This window comes from Eptatretus burgeri, chromosome 12, assembly GCF_056783735.1.
Source record: "Eptatretus burgeri isolate ZD-2024b chromosome 12, Ebu_testis_v1, whole genome shotgun sequence".
NCBI classification, from domain to species: Eukaryota; Metazoa; Chordata; class Myxini; order Myxiniformes; family Myxinidae; genus Eptatretus; species Eptatretus burgeri.
The window spans coordinates 38,365,512-38,378,185 of NC_140972.1; the positions used below are offsets into that span (position 1 = coordinate 38,365,512).

At 39.6% G+C, this 12,674-nt stretch overlaps 1 protein-coding gene across 10 annotated transcripts in view; it reads left to right on the forward strand.

Annotated features, from left to right (window-relative positions):
* Positions 1-5,225, forward strand: part of LOC147015436 (actin filament-associated protein 1-like) — a 196,914-nt gene extending 191,689 nt beyond the window's left edge. For all 10 annotated transcript variants that reach the window (XM_085850195.1, XM_085850187.1, XM_085850190.1 and 7 more), the window contains 4 exons: positions 328-495; positions 791-990; positions 3,540-3,695; positions 4,022-5,225. In XM_085850195.1, coding sequence (XP_085706321.1) covers positions 328-495; positions 791-990; positions 3,540-3,695; positions 4,022-4,048 — 551 coding nt within the window. In that variant the 3' untranslated portion in view covers positions 4,049-5,225. The remainder of the gene's footprint in view (positions 1-327; positions 496-790; positions 991-3,539; positions 3,696-4,021) is intronic.
* The last annotated feature ends 7,449 nt before the right edge of the window (positions 5,226-12,674 follow it).

A 12,674-nucleotide genomic window follows, 5' to 3' on the forward strand; every position in this document is an offset into this window, starting at 1 on the left:
GGTGTGCTCAAAACGTTGCATGAACAAGATACAATAGTCTAAGACAAATAAACGTTTTTATCTTTCAATACATCAGTATGTATAATTGGTGAAAATATATATATATATATATATACTTGTCTATTGAAAAATCGAAAAACTTTGGCGGCAGCAGAAATGAGGTTTCATTCTCGCTTTTAAAGGACCAGAATGGGTTTTGGAGAGGGTGTATGGAATAAGAGCTGATCGAGATTTGTAAATCGCATTTTGCCTGCAACAATCATCAACTGATCCTCTGGTGAAAGAACAATAAATTAACATCTCCAAAAATATTTTTGTGTTTTGTAGACGCAGCTGATCCTGAACGTTATGGCAAGAACCGTGCACAGGCTGATGCACGGCGCTACCAAACAGAGAAGGAGACCCTGGAAAAGCGTAAGGAGGTATTACGTGAACTGCTAGTGAAATTAAGGGATGAACGGAAAGAGATTCGCAGCAACCTTGAAAAATATACTGGTAAGAAACCGTGTGATGATTCTATTTGGTTCTAGTGTTCAGCAGGACATATTTATGATGTTACTTGAGGCCATTGCAAAGTATATCAGAAAGGTTTATCATAGACCTTGCCTCGCCAAAGAATTATATTTCACTAATTTGAAGTTTACAAAAAGGATTGAGGTAACATTGATGCTGTGGTTATAAATGTTGAAGGCTTGGGGAATGGTATTGTGCAAGTACATTAATGAGCATTGAAAGAGTCATCAAATACGAGTGAATTGGCAATATGGAGTGTGGGGATTGTGTGTGACAGCGGGGGATCGCAGAAGATATGGCAAACTGCAAGAACAGCTGCAGCGGGTAGAAGAGCAATGTCGAAGCTATGAGCAGGAACGGGTGAAGTTGGAGTTGAAACTGACGGAGGTCAAAGAGAATCTGAATGCTGCTCTATCAGGAGGACCTACTTTGCGGGTGTCTGTGGAGCCAAAGGTCAAAAATCCTTCCTGTACACAGGTAACCCGTGTTCAGCAGACTCTGTTCCTAAAGCTGACCAATATTCTTTATAAAGTATTAGCATTGTTGACCTATGTGCAGCACTTTTCATCGTTGTCAGACATGAACATGAGTTGATGTTACCTTTTAACTGATATTATGGTGAAACCAAAAGGTGATCCTTTAAGATTGAGTGCTGTAAAATATAACCATTGATGGGTTTTAAATGCCTGTTAAATAAGAAAATGTTTATAGTTTCATGTTTTATGCAAGACAGACTGCGTTTACTTACAGCATCAGTAAATGTTTATATTCCAAAAAGTATTATGAAAGTACACTCAAACTTTAAATGAACCTTCTGAACCTGCATATTCCTTTTCTTCCCATACTGCAAAGCAGGATACACTTTATAAAATATAAAACTCAACGTCCATAATCTCTCGAACCCGTGAAGACAGTTGTGACCAATTGCTCCCATCAAGTAACCAAACTATATTCACACACGGGGTGTTCCAAAAAGACCCAGATAACTTTGGTTTAGAACCACAAATGATACAACAATACTCTTTGGTTTATATGATACAGAAACGCATATAGTTTTGTGCACACCATCAATACTCATCAATGTAAGCTCCGTTCGTCACACAGGACATCAAGGCAGTACATGAGTTCTTGCCATGTTCGGCTCAGCCTGATTGCATCCACCAGTACACATGCAGCTGTCATCCAAGAACAAAGATCCTGCAGGTTTGCCACCTTGTTGTTGTCGACAACATATTTGACAAACCCCCACAGGAAAAAAAATCAAGGGAGGTTATGTCTGGTGATCGTGGGGGCAAGGTGTTCTTGCCATGAGTCGATTCGTTGGTCCATCTCAGCCAATCCAGTGACCTGGAAAATTTTCATTTAGGATGGCTTGACCGAACAATTCCCAATGAGGGGGAGTGTCGTCCTGTTGAAAAATATCGGGTTGTAGGTCTTCAATCTGTGGAAGGTGAATCCTTCCAAAATGTTCATGTAAATTGTTGAGGTCACTGTATCCTACGTAAAGAAAAACGGCCCCACCAAGCATTCATGAAGAAGGCCACACCACACATTGACCTCTGGACTGATGCGTATCTGTTCAATGACCACGTGGGGTTTTTCAGAGCCTCAGATCCTCACATTGTGCTGGGTGACCTTCCCCGACACATGAAAGCAAGCTTGGTCTGTGAACTTGACCTCTTTCAGGTAATCTTCATCATCCTCTATGTGATTGAGCATTTCCAAGGCAAACACCTTGCGTTTGGGTCCGTCAATTGGTTTGAGTTCCTGCAGAATCTGCACCTTATAGGCATAAATCTTCAGTCTCTTATGTAAAATCCTTTGTACAGTGGTGGTTGGTAGTCTCTGTTCTCTGGATACATGTCAGATTGATTTTCTGGGACTTTGTTGAAATTATTCACGCTCTCGTTCAAGGTCTGTTGTATTTATGCTTGATGAACCGGCACTTTTCTGTTTCTGACAACTTACACTGTACCACTCTCTGATACTAGTACACAATGGCGGATTCCTTCCATACTTTGTAATGAAATGATGCTGAACTTGCATGTCGGATCTCATCTCGATGAACCATTCGTCGCATTGAGCCTTCTGTGGAGGAGTCGCCATTTTCTTTTACATTAAACCAGCAGTCCTGAAAATAAAGAACATTTTACGAGTTTCTGTATCATATAAAACAAAGGGTATCATTGTAACATTTGTGGTACTAAATATATTAACAACCAAAGTTGTCCAGGTCATTTTTGAACAACCTGTGGTATCTGAATCGTCTGTTGGCTGCACCATAGTGGGTTATTTATTACCTTTTCTGCAATAGAATGTGCTTGCTCCCCCTTTCATTCCTATGTGTCTGTCGATTGCCAGATCCATTTTGTATTCGTTCATTGTCCTGTCCTTCCTTATCCCCCATATTTATTTTATATTAAACATTTATTTGACTTCAACAAACATCTTCCCACGCTTTTGCCTTTCCGTGTGAACAACCACCAGTTTCGGCTAAATTTGACCGATCCTTGTGGGAAGTACTGCCATGATTTGAACGCAGTAACTTGAAAAACCGTTTTGGCCTCTTGTGCAGGTTGTACAAACACACAGATCAGAACGCTTGTGTTTGCTGCGTTTTTTTTTAGTATTTAGTTAGTGGTGATAATTTCCCACTAATGTGGTGGTAATTCTCACTGCCCAAGCTTTGTCTTTATTTTGGAGAGCTGGAAGCTCCCTATCTTTTCTGTGGAAAAGTTCCTTTTGCATCAACTTTTAAGAACTCATTGGCCAATTCAGGCTATAGTCTGTTATCAGAGAACTCAAAGCAACTCACTCCTTGTAGCATTCTGTTGAAGGTGACTTTACATTGGGAGCACAATCGTGAAGACAATGCAAACACACCGTTATTCTGCTCATTAAGCTTTGAATTCCAGGCTAAGATTTTTTTTTGTCACAAAATATTAACTCCAAAAAATAGCTCATAATACTTCATCAACAAACATAATTTAGCATCTTATTTCTTCCTCAATTTCTTCTTTATGCAGACAAAATCGAACTCAAAGTGTGTGGAAGCCTCAGTCACCCATCAGACTGGCCAAAACAACCCAGATAGCCTGCCTGTGAACAGTGCCCTCAAAATGAGACAGCGACAAAAATCAATTACGAGTGCAGGCAGAGGTCACGTGATGCTGAAAGCGAAGGTGGGTGCTTTGACTTTATTCCAAAGGGTGCATTTAATTTTATAATCATAAAAATAATGACTATAAGAAACAATGTTGTAAACTTTCACATAGTAATATAGCTTTTAATTATGTATACTTTACTAAACAAATGCTATACTTTGTTCAATTTATATTGTTCATAAATATTGAGATTTGTTTGCGTCAGCAGGCAAAACCTGTAACATGGCACACTAGGATTTTCAACATTGTAATATACTAATTACTAGGGCAAATGTATAAAGAAATTGTACTTCTTTTTAAACATGACTGCATTATTTTGACAATGAATGCAATCTCGTTTACAGGAATGGGAAAAGAAAGGAACCAATTAGAACAAAACAGTTTGAGAACATTAAGGGATAATTGAAAGCACAAGGGGAAATTAAGTGCAGTTCAACAGTCAGAGTTTGTATATCCTTCAATACCACACGATTTATTAATCAACTTGAAGGAGGTGATCGAAAGTTATTTGAGTATATTGCGTGAAGGAAACAGGAGGAAGAATATGATACTCTAATGAAAGTATAGTGGTTTTGAAGAAAGCAGATGCTAATCACAGAGGAAGAAGATTGCACATACAGGAGAGGAAGAATGCGCAGTTTACAGACAATTAAGAGAGCTTTGCATTTGAGAGAGATAAACATCAAGGAAGAATGGGATACATGGCAAAATGAAGTGTTGCACAAGATGGGAATGCAGTGTCAGTGTGAGTAAAATATTGTGCACAAATGATGAAGATGGTGCACTCATCAAAAGAAGATTGTGTGCAAAGGGGAAGAAGGTTGTCCAATTTGCTTTCTTCACCATAAATGAGTAATTAAAAAGCCCAATGATGGTCTGATGGTGCTTCATTTATTGAATGACATTCCAGTTTTTACTGACGTAAATTTTCTTAACATGTTAATTTATTTTTTAAGAGTCGTAATTGTGTAAAACAATTCAACATTTTGTAGTACAAGTGCTGTTTATTTTGTAGTGTGTTTTTACAGAGTAAAACTGGCCAAATTTCATTCATTAAAACCCATGAAACAAAGTTACTGCACTATGAAAGTACTTCTGATAAACCTGATTATTTACTTGTTTTAAATTTATACTTTGTGGCAGCATTAAACTGTTAAACCTATAGTTTTGAACGACCACATTAAGCAGAACACAACTGCTTGTTTGGGTATAAATGAGTGAAACTTTATTTTGCAACACTTGCATTTTGGCAGATCTGGATTCAAAATAAACAAAATTCTCACCTTTGCAATCCAGTTAACTTGCATTGAAATCACAGATGTTGCCAATTTGTTTGAAACCATTGTATTTGGTGTTTTGTTTTTTTACATTCATAGGTAATCAAAGTGAATGGATGCATGTATATTTGAATGTTATTTGTAACTTATATTTTGCATTTGTTAATTTTTTTCAGTTGAATAAACCTAATATAATTTAATGTACAAAAACAAATCATAGATTCCATTACCTGTTATGAGATTGAATTCATTAAATAAAGTTTAAAATGCAGTGTATTGTCACCATTTGTTTGCAATGGAATTTATGATTGCCAACTTTCTCGGTGGGTCTCCTGATAGTAGAAATGGTTTCCATGGTCCCTGAAACAGTGCAGTCATGGTTTTTTGGGGAAGCTCTCCTTCAGTCCCCTCATTAGTCAAGACTTGTCATTTCTTCCAATTCAAAAACACGAACACCAACTTAGCTCTTTAATGCCAGAGCCCATGTGACTGGATGACACTGTTTCCCTTTGACGGTGAACCACAGACTACTAACTGTTTTGCATGTTTTCCTTTTCAAGACGATGTATGAGTAATGTTGAATGAGGCCTTTGGTGTTGATGAAGTTATTCTTTTCCTACTCGATAATGTTTTTTTCTCTTTGGGTTACAAATGTTATTACAATAAACACAAAAGCTGCAATAATAGAAAGCTTGAGGTAGTTTCTGACCTTTGTACAAGTTCTTCATAAAAGCAAACGGCTGGCAGTTTGCATCTTTAAGCTCGATTTTTGCAACTCGATTGCTCGATAAGCTTGATTGCAAGTTTGCAAAACGGATCGATTTTACCTTTTGTGTGTTTTAAAAATATATTTGATAAAATCAATGAGTTCCATCCATCAATCAAATGTGTTTCTTACATAGCACTTTGTATTTTGAAACAAAATCTCAAAGAGCTTTGCAATACAAAAAAACATGATGGTAAAAACTCACAACGGTATAATATAGATTTTTTTTCCCAAAGAAAAATAACTTAAAATTTCACCAAAAATAGAACTATCGAAAAAGCAATTGAAATAATTGTGTGACTTGAAAGGCAACAAATTCCAAAGTTTAAGACCATATCAACAGAATGGTCGATCACCAATTTTTTCATCCTGTTGCGAGGGATTGCCAGGAAATTCCCACCGTTAAACTCTATCTTTCTTGCTGGGAGGTAAGGTGTGAATAAATCAGAAATATGGGCAGGAGTTTATTTTTAGCTTTAAAAGTTAACAATATTTTCCAATCGATGCGTTGAGGCACTTATAGCCAGTGAAGATGATCCAGTGAAGACACATGATCAGATTTGCGTGCTTGAGCTACAAGCCTGGCTGTCATGTTCTGCATAAGTTGTAGTGGCTTGAGAGAAGAAGCAGGTAAAACTGCCAACAAGAAATTGTAGTAATCCAAGCATGGTGATGAACTAGCATTATTGAGGGTTTCAGTTGTCCTCCAAAATAAATGGGAATGGATTCGAGCAATATTTAAAATATGAAATGAAATTGATTTACAGATTTACGCAATATGTTGGATATAATGAAGTGTTGAGTCCATGGTAGACACCAACATTAAGAATTGACGACGAAGGAATTAGGTAGTGAGCACCAAGTTTTACCCTCTGGGAATACAGTTTTTTAAGAACAGATAAGGAGTCAGGGATCATCATGTTAGTCTTAACAGCATTAAATTTGAGAAAATTCCTGGACATCTATGTTTGACGTTCAAGCAAACAGGACATCAGAGTTGTGGAAGTAAGCATAGTATATCAGGTTCAATAGATAGACAGATATGAATATCGTGAGCGTAGCAATGAAAACCGATATTTCTATTGCTTAAAATTATACCCAGTGGCTGTAAGTAAATGAAATATAAACAGTGGACCAAGATCAGATCCCTGAGGTACCCACTGATAGGTGAACAGGATATTATAAACACCCAGCAATAGTAACAGTGAATGTGCGTTCTGCACAATAATATTGAAACAATTTCGGAGCAGGTTTAGAGATACCAAAATATGATTGAAGACCAGAAATTATACAAGGAAATTAGACACAGGTGGAGGCCATTCCGGCCATCATGTATGCAAATGTTTTTCTTTTTTTATAGTGTTTTTGTGTTTTAAATTATTTTTTATTTTATTTTATTTTTTGTAGTTTTCGTATTTTTTTTTCTTCCCCTCAGGGGAGGGGGCATGGGCTTGGTTAAAAAACACACATCAACCGCACAACACCCCTTGACGAGACCCCCACCAACAGCACTCCGTACACATGCACACAATCACCCATCAATGCTCAAACTACCTAAAAGTCTTATCAACATCCCTACAACCCTCTATCTCCTTAACTTCCAGGTACCTATCTAATTCTAATTTAAACTCATCTACTTTTTCTGCTACCACTACCTTTCAAGGGAGACCATTCCATGCATTAACTACTCCCTGAGTAAAAGTGCCCTGCCTTACTACCGTCTTAACTCTCCTCTTCTTTACTCTCAGGCTATGTATGGCCCCTGGTCTGATCACTGTCTACTCTGTTTAATAATTAATCTGCACTTATTTTATCTACACCTTTCATTATCTTAAACAACTCGATCATATCTCCTCGTAACCACCTCCTTTCTAGTGTATAAAGCACTGTCTCCTTCAGCCGCTCCTCATAGCTAAGTCTAGCTAGGCCCGGAATCAATCTCGTAGGCCTGCTCTGAACCCTCTCTATGGCATCTATGTCCTTCCTGAGTTGTGGTGATCAAAACTGCCACAATATTCACGAAATTCCTGAACAATGCACTACCTATTTTGATTTATAAATCATCCCCCTCCGAATACAACCTAAAACCCGATTTGCTTTACCTATAGCTGCCTGGCATTGTAGTACAGGCATTTTAGCAGAAATATTTGGTCAACCTCCCACAAATTGCAACAAAAGCAAACTCAACAGATTTTGATTCCTGGATATGTCCTCAGTGAGAGAAAAAAAGTCCTAAGGGATCCTCTGGGGGAAAGTCCTGAAATCATGGAAATCCAATATGGCCACCACCTGGCTTCGGCAAAAATGAGAAAATTGTAAAGATTAATATATTAACATGTAAATATATGTTTTTCTGCATTCTAATTGTTTCTAGTTATGGTCAGTATATTGATATACAAGAATAATTATAAAAAAGTGAAATGTATTGAGGGTAAAATAAAAAATTATAGCTTTTTTGTCCAAAAGTCAATTTTTTTGTCCTGAAAATTTTTTTTTTTTTACCTCATACTGATTTTGGCTCCTGGACAAAAATAAAAAGAAATGTTGAAGACACAAGATTAAATCAAGTCGATGGCAATACAATATAATTATGTAAATCATTGAAACATGACAAAATTAACAATTCCACTCGGGGCAATCACGTCTGCCTGACGAAGGTTTCAAAATGAAAATTCGCATTAAACTCAGAAACTACATCCATTATAAACTTACTATACATGTTGAGAAAAATCAAGCATATTAAAGTTAGAACTCGACAATGTCGTCATCATCCTCATCATTGTCACATGGAGTGCTTGTGCAGCCAGAGCCCCTGCAGTTTCCACAAGCTGGAGTGCACTCAATGTTGTGCTTCTTGCATGTGCATCTCATGGTGCTACATTCAGCCTGGCAGTTGCACCTAATGGCACGTAACATCTTTTCAGGAACTGGAGCTATTGGTGTCTGAAGTGGCACAAAACCCTCGTCACACTTCTGCCAACCCCAGTCTGTCAGAAGAAGTTCATCTGCACATCCCTTCTATTCTTGGACTTGCAGATACATGCACAGGCTGTGATACTTTGTTGCTTCTGATGTTGGTGGTAACGTCTGTGGTTGCACGTGAGAGGAGCTCCAAGCCACCTTGTCCCAGTACCACTGATACCGGAGGGTGTCCAGGGTGTCAGTTGACTTTCCATTGTAGATTATCACCAATGTTTTTTCTCCTGCATCTGCCACATCACATACGGAAGCTGGATATGTATCAAAAACCTTGGCCTGCTCACGGAATGTGTCGTTTGCTTTGAACTTTTGAGGAAAGCTCCCTTTCCAATCCCATGAAGACGAGATGTCGTGTCGCACCCAAGAACTGCATGTAGAAACATTATGTGCTTGCATATGTCTGTACCAATCATTTTCTTTGCAGCCTTGATATCCAGATGCAAGGCTTCTTCGTGTTCTTCTTTGGCTCGGGACAAAAGAAGAGGTCATGGGATTCTAAGCTTGCATGGTAGCATAGGAGGACGAGGAGGTCTGTGTCATCACCAACTAACACAGTGTTGGTGACAGTATCAGACTGCATGGCCTTCAGTACAATCAGTAGATCAGCATCCCCTGAGACATGGTGTCTTACAGTTCTTCTTCTGAAGCTCTTCACTCAACATAGAAATGAATCGCTGTTTATTCTGCCCATTGGCAAGAAACTGTTCCTTCTTCATTGTAAGATGCATGTCAGCTGTAAATGTCACAGTAGTGCCAGCATTCCCTTTAGACCGTCTCTGGTGTGTCATGTCCTTCGTGTTGATACTCTCATGACCATCAAACACGACTATGGCATCTCCGTACTTCTTCGTTACATAATCAGTGTACTGGTGGCATATGTCTCTGTATGTAGATCCACGAGACCATGGAATGCATTGAACAAGTGCCCTGCCATCCAAAACATACTGTTGCCCATCATTGGGGATATCGGCTGGGACATCGGATCCAAGAAGATCCCAGATGGCATCAGCAAAGACTGGCTTGTGTGCTTCTCGGAGCTGAAGAGAGGAATCAAAGAGGGCTGGCGGATAGCTGCACAGTTCATATTTGAAGGCCGACTCCAGTTCTTCTGCTGTCTGTGCAACACTGATCCGTCTCTGGAAGAGGAGTTGTGGGTCAACCTGGACTTGCTCTCCATCAATCTTGACAGATGACTTCATACTGAGGGTGACAACTTGGTCTTTCCTCTTAAATGTGTACCCGGCAGGTGTTTTCCCATCCATAGATTTCAATATTTTGGCTCCTACATCATGTGCTGTATCGACGTTAACGGTGGGGTGTGCATGAACTCCAGTGGCAATGTTCCTCAGATGTGGATCACTACTGAATGGATTCTGTTCCTGTAAATACTGAAGAGCTGATGGTGTGTCCTTCCAGTCACGAGATTGTCTTGCCTTGGTCATGTCCTTCTTCTGCTCTACAGTGTTGTAGTTCACACCTGTGAGCTCCTGCATTGCCTGGTTTATTTCTGCACAGGCAGGCATTGATAGTAGCCATACCAGCCATTGTTGCTCTGTCATTCCTCGCCCTCGTGTGAGCCCCCCGCTGGTATTCAAACTTCTCATCAGAACTGGTTTGATGATCAGGTGAGATGAAAGACCTGCCCACAGGCGATCACTTCGTCGAACCACATGGAACCCCTCATCAAAACGTTGTTGGACATTGGGATGTTGAGTTTTGAGGTTGGACATCTGCTGCAGATACACCCTCGCAGATTTGGCATACAGGTTGTGGCTTGAGGCTGCCAGGTAAGGCAGCATTTCCTGGATGGCCTGTAGATGTAGTGCCCAGTTCCCAGTGCGCTCTGCCCAGATGTATTTGCGTAGAATGTCTAGGATGTCCATATACTGAACCCAGAGCACTGAAGTTCTACAAGATATCTTTGCAGACTCGGCATGCTTCTGAAGGTGGTCTTTGATTCGTTTCAAGATGTCAGACTTGCATACTTCTTCCACAGACTGGGGTTGGCAGAAGTGTGACGAGGGTTTTGTGCCACTTCAGACATCAATCGCTCCAGCTCCTGAAAAGATGTTACTTGCCATTATGTGCAACTGCCAGGCTGAATGTAGCACCATGAGATGCACATGCAAGAAGCACAACATTGAGTGCACTCCAGCTTGTGGAAACTGCAGGGGCTCTGGCTGCACAAACACTCCATGTGACAATGATGAGGATGATGACGACATTGTCGAGTTATAACTTTAATACACTTGATTTTTCTCAACATGTATAGTAAGTTTATAATGGATGTAGTTTCTGAGTTTAATGCGAATTTTCATTTTCATTTCGAAACCTTCATCAGGCAGATGTGATTGCCCCAAGTGGAATTGTGAATTTTGTCATGTTTCAATGATTTACGTAATTATATTGTATTGCCATCGACTTGATTTCATCTTGTGTCTTCAACGTTTCTTTTTTTTTTGTCCAGGAGCCAAAATCAGTATCTGATAAATTTTTTTTTTTCTGGACAAAAAATTGACATTTTTGGACAAAAAAGCTATAATTTTTTATTTTATCCTCAATACATTTCACTTTTTTATAATAATTCTTGTATATCAATATACTGACCATAACCATAAACAATTAGAATGCCGTAAAACATATATTTACATCTTAAAATATCAATCTTTACAATTTTCTCATTTTCCCCGAAGCCAGATGGCGGCCATATTGGATTTCCATGATTTCAGGACTTTCCCCTCCCCCCCCCCCCCCGGAGGATCCCTTCGGACTTTTTTTCTGTCACTGAGGACATATCCAGGAATCAAAATCTGTTGAGTTTACTTTTGTTGCAATTTGTGGGAGGTCATCCGACATTATGACTGTACTATATTGCTGCCTGTTTACCTCCCATATCTATTACCATCCCCAGATCCTTCTCCTGTGTGACACACTCCAAAATTACCCCTTGTATCCTGTAATCTCTTTTCATTGTTCTTTCCCATCCCCAATACCTTACACTTGCTCAGGTTAAATTCCATCTGCCAATCTTTTGCCCAACCTATGCAAGTATCAATACTTTCCTGAATCTGATCACCACCACCCCCCCACCCCCCCCCCCTCCCCCCAAAAAAAGAAAAGGAAAACGGAGAGGCCTGTCAAAGCCTGTCTACATGTGAGAGACATTTATAGCAGAAAGGGACAAGATGAATGGGGAGCAAATGGGGTTGTGGGGGGAGTAGGATATGTGGACGAGGAGGGTTGTGAGGGGAGGGTTAAAACACTATGCAGGGTTAAATTTGTCTTCCTTTCCTTTCCTTCTCCTTCTCACCCAAAATTTTGGCAAACAGGACCATTATTTGGTTCATCAGTGAAGTGACGGATAGGCTCTGCTAGTTTATCCTATAAATCAGCGGCCTCCAAATGCAGTCTCCATCCATCCATCCGTTCAAGGCGGGGTTTATGCCACCAGCCAATCAGATCAGTTCCATGGAAATTCACGCCTTTTGAATAGATGCGAAACGAAATGTAATAAATAAATGTCATAGTGTATTTGTGTTTGTGTGCAACACCAATCATGCCAAAACTACTGGGCCAATTGCCACCAAACTTAGCACATTGACTAAGTTCGACCTTGTGGTGAAAATGGGCCACTTTATTACCTCCATCACCGAAGGTGAAGGAGGTTATGTTTTCACCCCTCTCTGTTTGTCTGTCTGTCTGCAAGATATCTCAAAAAGTTGTAGACAGATCCGGATGAAATTTTGTGGGCACGTTAGATGTGTGACACGAACGAAATGATTAAATGTTGGTGAAGATCCGGATCCGGATTCGACGAGTAGAATTTAAGTGATTCTTCACCATTGAGAGATTCGGCCAAAAATGACATATAGCATGATATCTCAAAACGTTGTGGACGGATTCCGATGAAACGTCGTGGACAGGTTGGGTGTATGGCAAGGACGAAATGGTTCAATTTTGGTGAAGACTCGAATC